The sequence below is a fragment of the Micromys minutus genome, assembly GCF_963924665.1.
Source record: "Micromys minutus genome assembly, chromosome: 18".
Lineage (NCBI taxonomy): Eukaryota > Metazoa > Chordata > Mammalia > Rodentia > Muridae > Micromys > Micromys minutus.
This window is the reverse complement of record NC_137953.1, coordinates 39,860,791-39,877,597: the sequence shown is the minus strand read 5'-3', so window position 1 is coordinate 39,877,597 and position 16,807 is coordinate 39,860,791. Positions and strand designations below refer to the sequence as shown.

The window sequence follows — 16,807 nt, the reverse complement described above, 5'->3', positions numbered from 1 at the left end:
TAACTGTCCCAGAATTCATCACTGCATCCACAAAATGGCTTCCTCGTGAGAAAGAGCAGTGGCGGTGTTTTAGCCAAAAGAAAAAAATGAAGAATGTGCTATTAAGAAGTGTGAAATTCAGCTGTTGTTACCATTTAATAAGTAAGTGTAGGTAACCATTAAGGCTCCCTCAGTATTCCAGAACTCCAGGTCGGATTCTTTGTGGCATCATTTCTCCACCCCTCACCTTGCATGCTTACTCCAACACACTTTGTAATCCTGAAACCCTTGAGGCAGCACACTCATAGGGGAAGCATGCTGAGTGTGGATAGTGTAAGGAGCTATTTTCTAGTTAAGATCTCATGGGTCTTGAAGATCTGGCTCAGTCTATAAAATGCCTTTTGCCCACCAAGGATGAAGACCTGAGTTTGGATCTCCACCAACCACATAAACACCAGGGGTGGCATCACACATCTGTCACTACAGTCCTTGGAAAGAACAGACATATAGATATCTGGAGCTACACACACACACACACACACACACACACACTGATTTAGATATGAGCATTGAATGCTGGTAAAAGCCTGTTTAGTGATTGAAACAAGGTGCAGAACAATTAAGATAATTTTGTAGGGAATACAGATATTAGAATATCCAAAACCTTTCATTGTGGATAAGTGGTTGGGAGGAGCAGGGGCATCAAGCAAGGGGACTTGAGACATCTATTCAAGTAGTATATAAATCCCTAAATTAATTTTAACTTTTTCCTCAGTCACTTTATAATTGAGAAAAATGAGCTCAAAGTAAAATTTTGAAAAGGTTCCTGAATCAAACTGTAACTCTTCAATGTTTCTCTTAAGGCTGGTTCCTTTTTGTATTCCTGGTAGAGCCCACTGATAAGGCAAACTTCTTCAGATATCCAGTGTCTTTCTTAGGGTTTTACTTCTGTGAAGAGACACCATGACCAAGGCAACTCTTATAAGGACAATAGTTAATTGGGACTGGTTTACAGGTTCAGAAGTTCAGTCCATTTTCATCAAGGCAGGAACATGGCAGCATCCAGGCAGGTATGGTACAGGCAGAGCTGAGAGTTTTACATCTTCATCTGAAGGCTCCCAGCAGAATACTGGCTTCCAGGCAGCTAGGACAAAGTTATTAAAGCCCACACCCACATCAACACACCGACTCCAACAGGGCCACACCTTCTAATAGTGCCACTCTCTGGTCTGAACATATACAAACTATAGCACCCAGTGTTGTCACGTGATCCCAGAAGAGATGGTGACCTCTAGGGGTTCAAAGACAAATTCATTTCCAAGAAAGTCTGGAATTTGGGATCCTTGCTTTGAAACTATGCACAAAATCAGGCATCCTGAGCATCGTTTCCCTGGTTTCCACAGAGAACAGTGGCTCTGGGTTGGCCTTTACCCTGGGCTGAGGCCACAAAAGAATGAACTTGCTGACAGATGGGAACAGCGGTATAGTTCTTGCCTGTCCTTAAGAACCATTTTTCTTCCGCCTCACTTAAAGCTTTCCATTTCTAATATTATACCTTACATATAGAAAGCAATTTTAACTTTTCTGAGCTTTTTCACATGTATTATTATCGCTCTTCAAAATAATCCTGTGGAGCAGGTATTATTCTGATGCAGAATTTCTGAAAAACTAAAAAATGCTTCCTGAAATCCAAGGTACCAATTGAATCACAAGTAGGTATAGTTCAGGCATGGTTGTATGAGTTCCCGCATGCACACACACACATGCACAGAGTGAGGAGGGAGGGGGAACAAAAGGGAGAGGGGGAGGGGGAGGGACTCTGATAGACTGACTGAGATTCTCAAACACCTCTGCAGTAAAAATCACAGTTAAAGGGATATTCCAGAGACCGGGAGGATCAGGTAAATGTATATTTCATTTTCCTCTTAAATTTCAAATCTATAAAAATAAATAAAATATAGAAATATATGAAATGAAAACTCCATAGGTTGGAAGCCCCTTGTGTATAACCCAGGACACACCCCAACCTCCTGGTCCTTGAGAAAGTTAATCCAGCTGGACAGACACTAAACACAGAAGGCAGTCTCTAGGTGGCTGTTGGATTGTCTGATTGAGACCATGGGAGCTTTAGGAGTCTGAAGAACTCTAGGTTATCTTGTGTAAGGTACACTGGAGGCAAAGCCCCTTCAGATGGATACTCAGCAGTGGGCTGGCCCTTAAGGATAACTTCAGGGACTCTGTGTTAACTGGGTAGCAGATGGAAAGGTCTGAATCCTGACAATGACATATTGACCTTGGTCATTTCTCATTGTAAAGAAATGCTCAGCTTATCCCTCTACCTTCCATCACCCTGCTAGATGTTTTCCTAAGTTTTTAAAGGCGCTGACTTTAGTGTAGGTGCCAGCAGGGCCAGTGAGTGTTTAACAGCATTTATGCATTTGGCCAGGCATTAGCACGGACAACATAGATGAAAGAGCACACATGGACGAGGAACCTCGGCTTCCCAGCCAGAGATTCTTTCATATGGGTACACGTTATGTATGTTCTAGCTATGGGATGGCCATCAAGTCTGGAAACATAAACATTTTGGGCTCGCGAATGTGTGTGTGTGTGTGTGTGTGTGTGTGTGTGTGTGTGTGTGTGTGTCTATGTGCATGCATTTGTGTGGCCACCTCATTCCCTGGAACAACTTTTACCTCTTTGGGTCCTCCCATTGTTCCAGAGATCATCGATTCAGCTAGACTAGCAGACTACTGAGCTCCAGGGATCCTCCTGTTTCTACCTCCTCAGTGCCCAAAGACAAGTTTGTGCCACCAAGCCCAGTACATTAATGTAAGTTCTGGTGATTGAACTTAAATCCTCATGTACACGGGCTAAGAGCTTTACAAGCTGAGTTCTCTGTCCAGCCCAGACAGTCTTGATTTACTACACTGGTTTACACATTAAAATGTAATTCTTTGAGACCAAATATTGTCTATGTGCCCGCTGCATTGGTGTGCTAGGACTGATGTAACATAAATGCACATGCAAAGTGGCTTTAACAATAGAAATTTATTCCCATCATTCCGGAGGCTGGGAGTTCAAGATCAAGGAGGCAGCAGTGCAGGCTGTTGTGCAGTTATTTAGTGAAAGGCCCTGAGGGGAAGTCACTACTTGTTCACTACAAGCAGGATCCTTCCCCTCTCCTTTAAAACATAGTTCTTTGAGCATTTCAAACAGTGAGTGTTGATATATTCTTCCATCCTCTATCTTCTCCTAGACGCACACACTTCTTTGCCTACCCAACTTTATGTCCTCTCTTATTTTCACCCAACAAGCCCAATTCTTGTGCTGTCCACGTATTCACAGACATTTGGCTTTCCACAGAGTGCAGTGGATCTATCAGGGGTCACACTCTCAGAGAGATCTGACTGGCTTTCCTAGCAGGTTTTATCAGTAGCTCCTGGTCTCGGGGTAGAACTTCATATTCACTCGCCTTTTCCAAGACAGTATTGCTCTGCCTTGAACTTGCATGGATGAAATGCATGCTGTCATAACCTGTGAGTTTATATGTGCATCTGCCACGTTGTGTCCAGACAGTCCTGTTTTCCGGAAGTCGTCCACAGCCTCTCAGGCTTTGTCTTTCCCCTCTTCTATAGGGAACCCTGAGCCTTGACAGGAGAGAGTAGTATTGATATTCACTGAAGGCCTAGCACTCGGTATTCTCTCCTGCTCCTTGGATAAGTGGAGGTGTCTGTTGTAATCATATATGCTGAAATAGAAGTTCCTGATGAGGTTTGGGAGATGTACCAACCTGTGGGTATAACAACAAGTTATTAGGAATCAGTTTACAACTGGGTTCGTTTAGCAGAAGAACAGTAAGTTCTCCCTTAGGGCATATGACCTATGTAGCTACACATTCTTGGGCCAACAATGGTTCCAGGTATGAGTTTCATCTTGTGGAGCAGGACTTCAATCAGAAACTGGTTTGTTACCCCTATGATGTTTGAGCCACTCGCGTCAGTGGGCATATTTGAATAAGCCAGTTATACAAACAAAATGTAGTTTTTCAAACATTACAAACCACGGTTGCTTATGCTCTTAGGTGTCCAACTTATGAATTTTGAAAGGGGGACCTGCGATCTGGAGAAACCAGCTAAAAATGCTTACTGCCCCTGAAGATTATCCCGGTTTGGTTTCTTCCCATGTAACAGGTCACAAGCACCTGTAATTTCAATTACAGAAAACCTGATTCCCAATTTGTGCTCTGCCACTCCTGGTACACATGGTATATACATGCATACATGCAAAAAAACATTTATATATGCCAAATAAAAAATTTAAGATAAGTGGCCAACTCTATTTTCTCTAAAATTGATGCCAATCTAGGAGTGACCCAGCCAGCTTCTTGACTTGGAATGCTGCATTACTGTAGCTTAAACATGCTGGGATATAGATCAGTCTTGTAATATAAAGATATAGCCTCGAGAATAAAAGGAACATTCCTTCTGTCTGGGTTCTGCTCCTGGCAGTGTCTCAGCCTGGAAAATTTTCACAGCTTGCAAAAGAGGCAGTGCAAAGCCCCATTCCTTGCAACATGCTTGCTTCCCAAACACATCCAACATCTCTTGCCTTATCCCAGCAAGTCCCAAAGGCACCTTTGATGTACAACCCTGTGACCTGCCTGTTGATGGCTGATGATGCAACGGTGTATAATTCAACCGTAATTTATATTCCTTGCAGGTCCGAGCATAGCTATAAAGTGTTCTCGAGAGCTGGGTGCTGCCAGGGCATTTAATCTAAGCAAAGGAAGGATTTAGAGTATATCAGCTTCCCAGGATGAATGCTCGGTGCTGGAGAAGGAATTTCCCCCACCCCATTTGCTGATTTGCACCTTCAAAGTTTGAAAGATCAAATGGGGACTAAGGGGTGATCTTGGGGGAAGAGCTGCTTTTTCTCAGGCACCCCATCGTGGATGCTGACAAGGGCATTTCTGCAGCAACCTGAGAACTTCCTGTCAGAACAGAGGATTTCTCCTGCACAGCAACAAGGGAAACGGGCCAGGGCTGGGGGCACAGAGACATCATCCCTCATTCCTGGGAGCAGAAAATGTCACACAGATGGATCTCTAGCTCTAGAAAGCTGGAGAAATTCTGTGCCAGCGAGGTTTTGGGCACATCTTGGTCACAGAAGAAATAGATATTTGGGAAAATGCCTGTGTACACAATATGTAACGGATCTGGATTCTTGTAAGAACCCTCACATGGGCCTTGGTTTCCTAGGAGATGGCTTCTTGAATTAGTAAGAGCATTCCTGTTGCCTGGCCTGAGGCCCAGATTTTGATGCCGTTTCTCTACAGGGTCCATTGCTGTGGCATTGCTGCCATTGCTTCTCTGAGCATCCTTAAGTGATGTGGAGACACATGTGACACCCTCCCGTCGCTTCATGGGCTGACGCAGCAACTATCACAGAAGCGACAACATCTTGCTGGCCTTATGCACCTACAATTAATGATCAGACGTAGCCCGGATAGGGAGTTAACACTATGGCTGTCCAGCTTTAAGAAAATACTATATCATGGTCACTAACCATGGTCTCACCCCACAGTCCTGGGATGAGATGGAAATAGTACTGGTCTTCTGGCTAAGTGCTCCCTGGTAACATTCCAGGACAGCAAAAGAATTAGCTGTTCCCAAGCAATGCTGTCCCAGACTGGCATTTCTTGACACTGGCAACACATTCCACAGATTGCATTTCTGTGTTGTCTAGACCGAGACATGCTACTCAACCTGACTTATAGGCAGTTCTTCCATGATGTGTGCGTCATTATGGTTTGCCTCTCGCCTCCAGGGCAGACAGCACTACTGAAAAGTTCAGTAGAAAGTGTGGTTAGTTAGTTAGTCTTCTTAGGGCTTCCCTGTGTTAGTACTGAAAGTCTCACAGCCCAGACACTCCCTCCCTTAACTCCTAGGACATCTGGGACGCTTGACCTCTCTGTAAGTTAAGTAAGGCCTTGAAGGAGCAAAGGAAGCCAGGGACTTAAGCGGATATTGGTTTATGGGTATCTTAATCCATTTTTTGTTGTTGTTTTAGCAGAACACAGTCCAGTGTGGTAGTGGCGGTGGTTAATGATGCTTGTGGGATTTAGCCCGGTGAGATTTGGAGGCACTGTGGAGACAAAGCTCTGGGACTGTCTGGAGGAAGTTTCTGACTTGGGTTAAAATGGTGTGAAGATGCACTCAAAATGTTGCCACCATTTTTTTTTCTATGAACTGGCGTTCTTCAGTGGATAAGAAGAACGCCGGATGATCACCAGCATGTCTCTCCCCCTCCCCCTTCTTGACTAAGGATACAGTATGCCTAGCTACCTTATACCCCTTCCACCGTGCCTACCCTGCCATGATGAACTGGATTCCAAACTATAAGCCCAGGCAAACCCTCCCTTCCTTAGGTTGTTTTTGCCAGATATTTTGCTGTAGCGTTGAGGAAAGTTAACTAATGCAGCTTCGTATTGATTTTGTAGTCAGCAATAGGCTAGGGGTATGGTCAGAATGAGACTGAGAAATTCCTTTCCCCTATTCCCATACACTTTCATGGGATTCTTGCGGTTACTATTGCACAATGAGGCATTTCTCAGAGTGTATGCATACTGTCAAGTGAGACATACACCAGCCTCTGGTAAGGGACCCTTTTCTGCTTCATAGCAAGAGGAAGGAAGTCATTTGGCCAGAGCAAGGGTGATTATTTAAGTCATTTTTTTCCACTTCTTTTTAAAAAATAATTTTTGAACTGGTGTTTGATGCCCAGCGTCCACATGGCAGCTCAGAACCTTCTGTAAGTTCTGGAGGGAAATCTTGTGCTCTCTTCTGGCTGCTGTGAGAACTGCATATGCTTAGCGCACAGACCACTAAAGGGCACTGCTTAGACCAACATCTTTAGAACCCTGAGATAGTTCTCATTTTTGTAGCCAGGCATTGACAGGGCTCGGAGATAGGAGCACGCAGCACGGGGTGGGTAATGGCAACGTGGCGTTAGACAGCGTGCTTCCTGGAAGAACCTGAGTTCTGAGAGGAAGTGGGCGAGCGTTGTGGGCACAGCAGCAGAGGCCGCCCGCACCACCAGTTGCTGCCCTGGGCTGTGGCTTCCTGCCTGCAGGTAGAGTTTACAAATAGGAGCATCAAACAGTATGGGTCTGCAGGTTGACACCGCCTGCATGCCAGCAGGTCTTGTTAGTGTAAACTCTTAGCCCGTAGCTTCTTGGAATGACACCATATCCGATTCTAACTGGACTCCTGAACTCTGAGCCCAGACCAGCAAGAATCCTGGCACCAAGAGGCTAATTAGGTTTTATTTCTCATTCCTACCAGCTGGGACTGACTGGCTATGGCTGGCTGCCTAGAGACTGTGTTGAGAAGTAGGAGGCTTCTTGCAGGGCCAGCAGGCAGGAGGGATGAAACTGTGAGACATTTCTGCCAAAGGTATGGGTGGACTCGTCATTAATAAGGCAGCCATTGGACTTTGCCATCCCAAGGGTGGCCCATCCAGTGGCGTACCTAAAGCTTGCCGGCGGTCTTTAAATGACATACGTCTTGGACTGGTTTCTCGAAGTAAAATTCGTCATGGAAACAGATCAAAGCAGAGCTATTCTGCTCAGAGGAGAAAGAGCTGGGTGTCTCTCCTGTTTCCCCTTTCCTAGTGGCAGCTCTAAAAACATCTACACATGAAACTATTTGAAAACCATTAGGGCAGGTGCTTCTTTACGAACAAGCTCCCCCCTCCCCTCCCTCTCCACCTCTCTCTAAAGATGACCTGTGAATTGGTAAGCAGAAACTTAGGGCCATTTCAGGCAAGAGATCACAGGCAGAGGCCCAGTTGTGAAGCCTGCTTCTCTAGTTTAACATCACAGCACACTGTTGAGCACAGCTCAAGTGTAGAGCTGTGTGGTCAAGGTAAGACGTTCACTCTGGTAGGTGAACAGAGTCTACTCAGAATCTCCTTATGGAGAAGAGGAAAGTTTTCGGTTGCATTGCTAGATGCCATTGGAGGTTTTGTTTTGTTTTGTTTTTGTTTTTCAACAGGATAGATCCATAACTTAGCTAGTTTTAAATTTCCATTGACTCTTTTAAATAGGGCAGAAGTAGAAGTCACAATGCTGGGGGTCTGTGATGGGACTTGACAGGACGTTGAAACCAGGCACTGAACACCTTACAATGGAGAGGTGTAGTGGGTACCTAGCATGTTGTTCTCTATCAGGCATGAAGCCCCAGAAGGGACCAGGGTTCCTCACCAGGCCTGCCTCCTGCTTCCCCTTGGAAGCACTCCTCATCCATCACCACTGTCTACACTGAAGTTGTTCTACCCATTCTCCCCTGGATAGTTAATATTCACTCTATTCACTGGACCCTGCTACACCAACTTATAGGAGGGAGGCTTTATTGGGCTTAGGTTCCAAGAGGGATATAGTTCCTCGTCACCATGGGGGAACATGGCAGCAGACAGGCATGGCAGCTGAAGCATTAAGCTGAGAGCTCACATCTTAAACCTTAAAGCCCACACCCAGTGGAATATTTGCTCCAGGAAGATCACACCTCTAAACCTACCCAAACATCACCACCAACTACAGACCAAACATAAAAGCACCAGAGTATGAGCATGGAGGAAGTTATCATTGAAACCAGCACATATCTTAAGTCTACATGTTCACAAGTTCTACACATTGCACACGAATGGACTTCCAGGCCAGCAACTGGCAGCCTATCCACAGTACTCAAGACATGAGCAGTCAGCTTCAGTTTGTTAGAACTCAGATTGTATGACACTCTGCTAATGGACATGCAATTCTGATCTGGAACGTCTAAATTGAGACTTCATCATCTTGAGAGCCATCAGAGCTCTCCTAGGCCCTAGGACATAAGATCAGTGAGCTGAAGTGCTTCATGACTTCAGCAAGTCTGGGGCTACTATTCTCATTGCTGAGGTGTAGGTACACTGTTGCTATTGTCAGAGACACAAATGCACTAACTCAAAGCCTGGCATACACATGTTTATGACGTGACCCATCCACATGTATTTTAGTCTTATGTCCCTTGTACCCAAGTCATCTTGATACCTTACTTTCCATCTTCTCTACAAATAATAATTTTTATTGAAGAAAAACTTTTGTACACTATGTTCTGGTCACAGTTTCTCCCTAACTCCTCCTGGGTTCTCCTACCTTCCCACCCACCCAACTCCATCCCCTTCCTTTCTCTCTCTTTAGAAAACAAACAGGATAAAAAGAAAAATCATAAGCACACACACACACACACACACACACACACACACACACACCACAATACAACATCTGTCCATTCTTGAAGTAGTCATTGACTAATCTATTAATTATGACATCTTGGCTCTGCCCCCACTTCCTCAGGCTACCCCATACCTTCTGTGATGCTTTTGGTTTCCTCTTAGCTGCCTTCTACACAGAGTCAGTCCACTGTACTTCTCAGTGGTCTTTGGAAGCACAGATTAGAGTCAGTAGGGTGCCTATGAGCAGAGGGCAAGCTTCTCAACTCAGAGCCTGCATCCACATGTTTGAGCTCATGTGGGACTCTCCTCTCCAGCTACTCTCTGCCACATAAACAATGTCAGACCTTGGCCTCCATTCCCAGGAGAGAAATGAATAGATCAAAAGTATGAATGTTTTAACAATCATTTTCTGTAAAGCAATAACAGCCTTCATATTCCATCGAGCTGTAGGATGGTTCGTTTTTCTTTCAGTGTCCTTATCAGTTAAAATAGATAAAAACAAACAAATAAAACAAAAGCAAGACGGGGGGGCGGGGGGGGGGAGATAGCTTTGTCAGTAAAATGCTCACTGCATAAAAGTGAGGACTGTATTCTACCCCAGAACCCAGGGGGAAAAGCCAGGCATGGTGCTCACACTTGTATGGGCAGCACTGGGGAGGGAGGGAGGGAGATATAGGGAGAGATAGGGAGGTGCCTGGGGCCAGATAACCTAGAATAGTTAGCACACACCAGGTCAATGAAAGATGCTACCTGAAATTAAGGCAAAAGTGAGGACTGACACTTTGGAGGGAGCAAAGGAGGGAGAGAAGGAAGGGACAGAGGGTGGGAGGATGAGAGAGAGAGAGATCCCAAAAGTCTAAAACAAAACTTTGCCAACTTGAGATTGAGATTGTTCTATCACTGTGCATTGAATTTTCTTTTTTGAATTCTTTCAATTTTTAAAGAATTGACCCCTGTATTTCTATTATGTATGTGCATGGTGTGTGTGTGTGTGTGTGTGTGTGTGTGTGTGTGTGTGGTGTGTGTGTGTGGTGTGTGTGTGTGTGTGTGTGTGTGTGTGTGTAGGATGAGGACATGAGTGCTTTACCCTAGGAGACTACCAGCCAGAGGGCTAGGATCACCAAAATTGGAATTATAGGAAGTTATGAGTTGCCACGTGTGTTATGGGAACCAAACTTGGGTCCTCTGGAAGAGCAGCGAGTAGTCTTAACTTCTGGGCCATTCTCAATTCTTAGGTTAGGGATAACATTGAACACATGCTATCTTCACTGGTTATATTTCTTCTTCTGTGACCTGAACTTTGACCGACTAGACTTATTTCTCCTGCAGTAGAACCCTTTCTCCTAACAACCATCAACAGGTCGTCTGTTCTACAGGTGTCAAGCATCAGAAAGGCAGAACACAGCTGGAACTTTGGTGGCTAATTGGGGATGAATTGGAAGGAGCCAGCTGCCTGATGCCAGTCTCCAATGGTACAATAGAGCTGCAAGCGGTGGCACACACATGTAATCCTAGCTACTCAAGAGACTGAGGCAGAAGGATTACAGAATTAAGACCTGACTGAGCTGCAGAATAAGTTCAAGTCCAACCTGGAAAACTTAGCAAATCTTAAGGAAAAGAAAAGGAAAAGAAGAAGGCTTGTGATATTGCTCATTGGTAGAGTACTTGTCCTGTGTGCACAAAGCCCTAAGTTAATATCCAGTGATTCCCCATCCTCCTCCCCAAAGAAGTAAGAGCGTAATGAGGCCATAAGGTGTAGCCTAGCTGCCTGAGATTGTAGCCTGACTTTCCCATCTATCTGCTGTGTGATGTTAGGCACATGACTTAACCTGTTGGAGCCTCAATACCCTTGTCAATAAGAGAAACCAAAATACAGTCTATGTAGCACAGCTGTTTTAAGAAGTAAAAGCCATCCCACCCCTCCCCCACCTGGTTTCTTCCCTCTATCCACCCCCGATGAGGGAGGGGAGGGCAGCGGGAGACAGTACTGTGGGGACAACTGGATTGGGAAGGTATAGTGGGATCTCTGGGCCAAACTAGAAACCTAGGATAATGGAAACTCCCGGGTATCTATGAGGAATACCTTAGCTAAGGCTCCTAGCAATGGGGAATATGAAGCCTGAACCTGCCGTCTCCTGTAACCCAGCAAGACTTCCAATGGAGGGATTGGGACACCAGCCCAGCCACAAAATCAGAGACCCACATTGTGTCCATTTTACAAGACATACAAGGTTAAGAGATAGAGCAAAACTTTAGGGAAAAGGCCAACTAATAACTGGCCCGGCATGAGACCCATGCCATGAGAGGGAACCCAGCCCTGACACTATTAGTGATATGTGGGTATGTTGCAGACAGTAGCCTAGCATAACTGTCACTGTAGAGGGTTCACTCAGTAACTGATGGAACAGATGCAGAGACTCACATTGAAGAAGGAGCCAAGGACATAACAAGACAACCTACAGAATCAACTAACCTGGGCCCATAGGGGCTCATAGAGACTGAACTGCCAACCACAGAGGCATGGGACAGACCTAGGCCCACTAGACATATGTAGCAATTGTGCAGGTGGGTTTTCATGTAGGACTCCTAACGTGGGACCAGGGGCTCTTTGTCTTCATTGCCTGCTTTTGGATTCTTTCCCACTATCTGGGCTGCCTGTCTAGCCTCAGTGGGAGAAGATGTGCTTAGTCTTATTGTAACTTGATATGCCAAGGCTGGTTGATATCCATGGGAGGCCTCCCCTTTTCAGAGGAGGAGGGGGGAGCAGTGAAAGGGAAGTGCTGAGAGGGAGGGGAAGCTATGATTGGGATGTTAAGTAAATGACTTAAGAAAGGGAAGAATGAATGAATGAAGGCTAAACACGTAACATAACTTCTAGCACATGGCACTTTTAAAATTACAAGATTTTTAGTAGTTCTTTGACAATTTCATAGATTATACACACCTTCACTTTTCCCCATATCTCATTCAGCACCACCCCCTCACCTTTCACCCACTCTCAATTTCCTGTGTGCTTACTTACTTGGGCTCTTTCTTCTCTATTTCTTGCTCACTCACTCAAAAACACCAAGTCTAATTTCCACTGCCACATACTCATGGATATAAGTTATCAGTTGGGGCATGGTCAATGTGCCAAGGCCACACCCTTAAAGAAAACAGATTCTCTTTCTTCCCCCAGAAGCCACCAGCTATCAATAAGCTTCTCAGTTAGTCATGGGGAGCAATAAGGCCCTATCCCTCTCTTGCTGGAATGGTGCCTGGCTAGGTCTTGTGTAAGTGACTATGATGGCTGTCAGTTTGTGAGTCCTATCATGCCCTCTCCTCGCCATCATACTCCAATCCTCTCTGAATTCTTCTGGCTCTTAGATTCTTCCCACCCATCTTCCACAGTGGGATGGTATCAGTGTTCTGTGCTTGGCCGAGCACTCTGCTGACCCTCCCTGGACTTTGACTAGTCCCACAACACTTCTTAATTGTTAAGCATGTCCACAGCTACCATGATCATTTAAATAGTCACAAACTTAGGGACTTCATTGCGTTTGTCTGTATTCCTTCCCTTGTTCTCCTGGAACCTTCTGGAAGACATAGGGCATGATAGTAACCCAAAAGTTAGAAAGGAAGATTTAGCAAAATGAAGAGCATATCACCTCTCATTTTTTTCCCTTGTGAGAAAGCTTACCTGTCCCACTTTTTCCATCAGCCCTGCTGCACTGGCTTCTTTGAGTCACATGAGGCATATGTGCAAGCAAATACTGAAAAAGTTCTTGTATGCACTGTAGCTATACCAAATATTGATATTAATTAAGAGTAGATGTATTAATATGTAGCAGAGGATGGCCTTGTCGGGCATCAGTGGGAGGAGAGGCCCTTGGTCCTGTCAAAATTTGATGCCCCAGTGTAGGGGAATGTCAGGACAGGGTTCTGGGGAGAGTGGGTGGGTAAGTGGGGGAGCACTCTCATAGAAGCAAGGGGATGAGGGATGGGAGAGGAGGTTTCTGGAGGGGAATCAGGGAAGGAGGATAACATTTGAAATGTAAATATAAAAAATATCCAATAAAAGAAAAAAAAGGAGTGGGGTATTAACCTAATCCATTTTACCTTGTTTCAATTCTTCTGATGATCTTCTAGTAGAAGGTTAATTTGAGGAATATATCTCACATGTTGTATGTGTGTTTGGATGTATGTGGAGAGGAAGCTATTTTAGAGATAATCCTAATATCAAATAGGTTTGTGAAATTTCTCACTGAAGCATGCTAGATAAGTTACCTGATTCCTGTGTGAGGAGCAAGGTTGTGAAAACACGTGTTGGTCCTGGTGTTTTCACCCATCCGCCACTTCGATTATAAAGACGTATTTCAGAGGGCCAGTTTTCCATGGGACAGGTTTTGAAATGGTGCCTTATAGAGAAATGGAGGAGACTTTCAAGTGTTGGGCAACCGAGAGAACAAATTGAGAAGGCTTTTTTGCTTCTTGGTGCCAGAGTTGTTGGTGACTAGATTAAAGAAAGAGGGATTAAGTTTGTATAAGATGTTATGTACATATGGAAAAAAGATGTTTTGTGCCACCAACTAAAGAAAACATATGTTATTCTATAAAAAATTAATGAAATATTCTGTGGTCATTCCACCCTGCATACATCTCTAATGAGATACTCACTTGGGGCATTTTTAATCAGAGAGACTTCCTGAACTTGTTCAAGATGAGTAACAATTGCAGAGTACAGAAGCAATGAGTCTTGAGCGCCCTCCTCTCTGAACTTTTCTTGGTGAGGGCCCACTCTTCCCTAAATGTACTTATCTATTCCACTTAAGAAGTTGTAACAATTCTAACCTCTCATCTCTCTTCTTTCCCTCTTCCTTTCCCTTCCCCATTCCCCTGCCCCATGTTTCCTCCCTTGGTCTCCAGGAACCTTCTGCATCATTTCACTGTGCACCTGTGTGGCTGGGATCAACTTTGAGCTATCACGCTACCCACGATACCTATATGGACTTCCGGATGACATCAGCCATGGCTATGGATGGTCCATGTTCTGTGCATGGGGGGGCCTGGGTCTCACACTAATCTCGGGATTCTTCTGTACCTTGGCCCCCTCTGTCCAACCTGTCCCGAGGACCAACTGCCCTAAATCCAGACCAGAGAATGGGACAGTGTGCTAAAAACAAACAAACAAACCCATACCTATATATATATATATAAATATATATATAATATACATATATAAAATGAAACTCAGTCAAGATGATGCCAGTGCCAAGGTAGAGTTGAGTTGGCTCAGGCACCTGCATCTCACCAGACTTTGTGTTGCCTCATGTCCAAGATGGGGAAGTGTTCCCATCCTGTGGCTCTCTCATCCGTTTTAACTTTGACTTCATGATCTCCTCAAGACAGAGTGAAAGCCACCACAGGCATCTTGATCCTTGTCACTTGTAAGGATGTGGTGGTGAGCTGGAAGGGACAGAGGCAGTGGTCTAAAGCAACACAGATACAAAGAAAGAAGTGCCACACTCTGGGCCAACAGGAGAGGACACCACCACCACCCCAGCCATCATGTCATGGGGAAAACTCAGTCCCTTGAGTTCATAGAATGTAACCACATCTTCGAGGCCATTTTCAGAACCACTTCTCTGCTCTTCCTTGTTCTGAGCTCCTTCCCAACCCACCAGCGACACAGCACAAGTGGAAGAGAAAACAGACTGAGAAGGAAGTTTTCTCTTTGTGGCCAAACCTTTGGACGATGCTTTAGAGGTGGGAAGGGGAGAGAAGATGCTGAGAGGCAAGATCCACATCAACTAAAGGACATTTCAGTGGATGCTCAGAAAACCCAGTCTTACCTTCCAGCTGCCTTACACCCAGTTAAACAAGAGGCCACCCTGTCCTCCCCTGCCTGCGCTCTCTGGGCAGATTGGAGCCTTTGAGCAATGCTGTGATGTGTGCGTGTGTATGTATGTATGTGTGTAGGTGGGTGTGTGTGCACACACATGCATGTGTGCACGTGCGTATAGGTATTGGGTGGTTACCTTTTTCTTTTCCACTCTGTGAATGGAACTATCATATTACTCTATTGTCTCTCTCACTACTGTTGTTTCTGACCCATTATAGAGGCCCCAAGAACTGGGAATTATCTTGAGGGGCAGGCCTTCAGGGGTGCCAATGTAGTAGCAGCAGCAGATCCCTGGAGAGAGACAAAAGTGAGCATGGTGTGTGTGTGTGTGTGTGTGTGTGTGTGTGTGTGTGTGTGTGTGTGTGTGTCCATGCACATGTGCATGCACACATGGTAGATATTTTGTGAGTGTGGGATTTTATTGTTTGTGTTGCATTTTTTTCTATTGCTTTGGTACAGCTGAAATTCCCAGAGGGCAAACCAAGAACAAAACTACTGGGCCAGAGAACCCTGTGGTACCTCACAGTATGGTTCTGGATCTCCGCAAGATTTAGTCCACTAATTTTGGAAGTTCAAGACACAGCTGGGCACAAAAGTCAGAAGAGGGGGAAACATACAGTTCAGGAGAGAAAAGGAATATTGCCTCTGGTTGCTGATGCGAGAGTATGTATACCAAACAAGACCTACACTCCCCACTGTGGGGCTGTCCTTTGTCACTGGATGTCTGCCTCTTTTCTAGGGGGCAAGCCCTGTACAGAGGAAAGGAAATGAGTCACATGCAGAGAGAGCACCTCCATGTCCCATGGGCTCAAGTTTGTATGATATTATGTAAATTAATGGAGAACTCTTGACTCTTTCCATTCTCGTCCCTCTCTCCTCTTGATCTTCAAGGCCATGAATCCCAAAATAGCTATCTATCTTAGAGGCTAGCACCCAAACTGAGGTGCCGTCTAAACTGGCAAGGCTGTCCAAGTATCTCAGGCTTACCTGAGCAAATTTGCACTGGGTGCTGTCGAGTGAAGATGTCAGCCAGAGCTGTGAATGCCACAGGGCAGGGACAGCTCATGGTTACCTTGGGGACCCTGCTGGTGCCAAGTGTCCCTGGGGAGGCAAGGAGAGAATCCTAAGCTGGCACAACCATGGTCAACCATGCAGAAGGGGAGCTCAGCTGCTGCAGAACAGATCTGCTTTGAAAACTTTGCCAACCACTCGGCAGCCTTCCTCCCCCACGTGCTCTGCCACAGCTCCGTTTCTGACCTCTTTGCCTACCAGACTCCTCCCCTACTAACAGCTTCCCTCCCCTCCTCCATCTACTAGGCTGTAGGTCCTGTTCCTCTCATCTGCTCTTTTGATCATTCCCTCCAACTCTCTCTCTCTCTCTCTCTCTCTCTCTCTCTCTCTCTCTCTCTCTCTCTCTCTCTCTCTCTCTGTGTGTGTGTGTGTGTGTCCTGTCAGGTGTGATACCTGATGGATTTCATTGTTGGTCTCTCTGTGTGTCATTCTGGTGTAATTGTGTGTGTGTGTGTGTGTGTGTGTGTGTGTGTATGTGTGTGTGACGTCATTGTGTATCTATAGACAGGTGTGGATGCAATTCTCAACACCCTCCACCCCCAGAAGGGCCCTAGTCAGATCCTCCAGCAGATGTTGCATGTGAGCACCCAGAGTGTAGGAGTA

The 16,807-nt window shown here is 45.3% G+C and overlaps 1 protein-coding gene across 1 annotated transcript in view; it reads left to right on the top strand.

Moving 5' to 3' along the window:
* Window positions 1-14,408, top strand: part of TMEM178B (transmembrane protein 178B) — a gene marked incomplete at both ends in the record, with an annotated part of 361,213 nt that extends 346,805 nt beyond the window's left edge. Inside the window, one exon of the mRNA XM_080931867.1 lies at window positions 14,158-14,408. Coding sequence (XP_080787993.1) covers window positions 14,158-14,408 — 251 coding nt within the window. The remainder of the gene's footprint in view (window positions 1-14,157) is intronic.
* Between the last annotated feature and the right edge of the window lie 2,399 nt (window positions 14,409-16,807).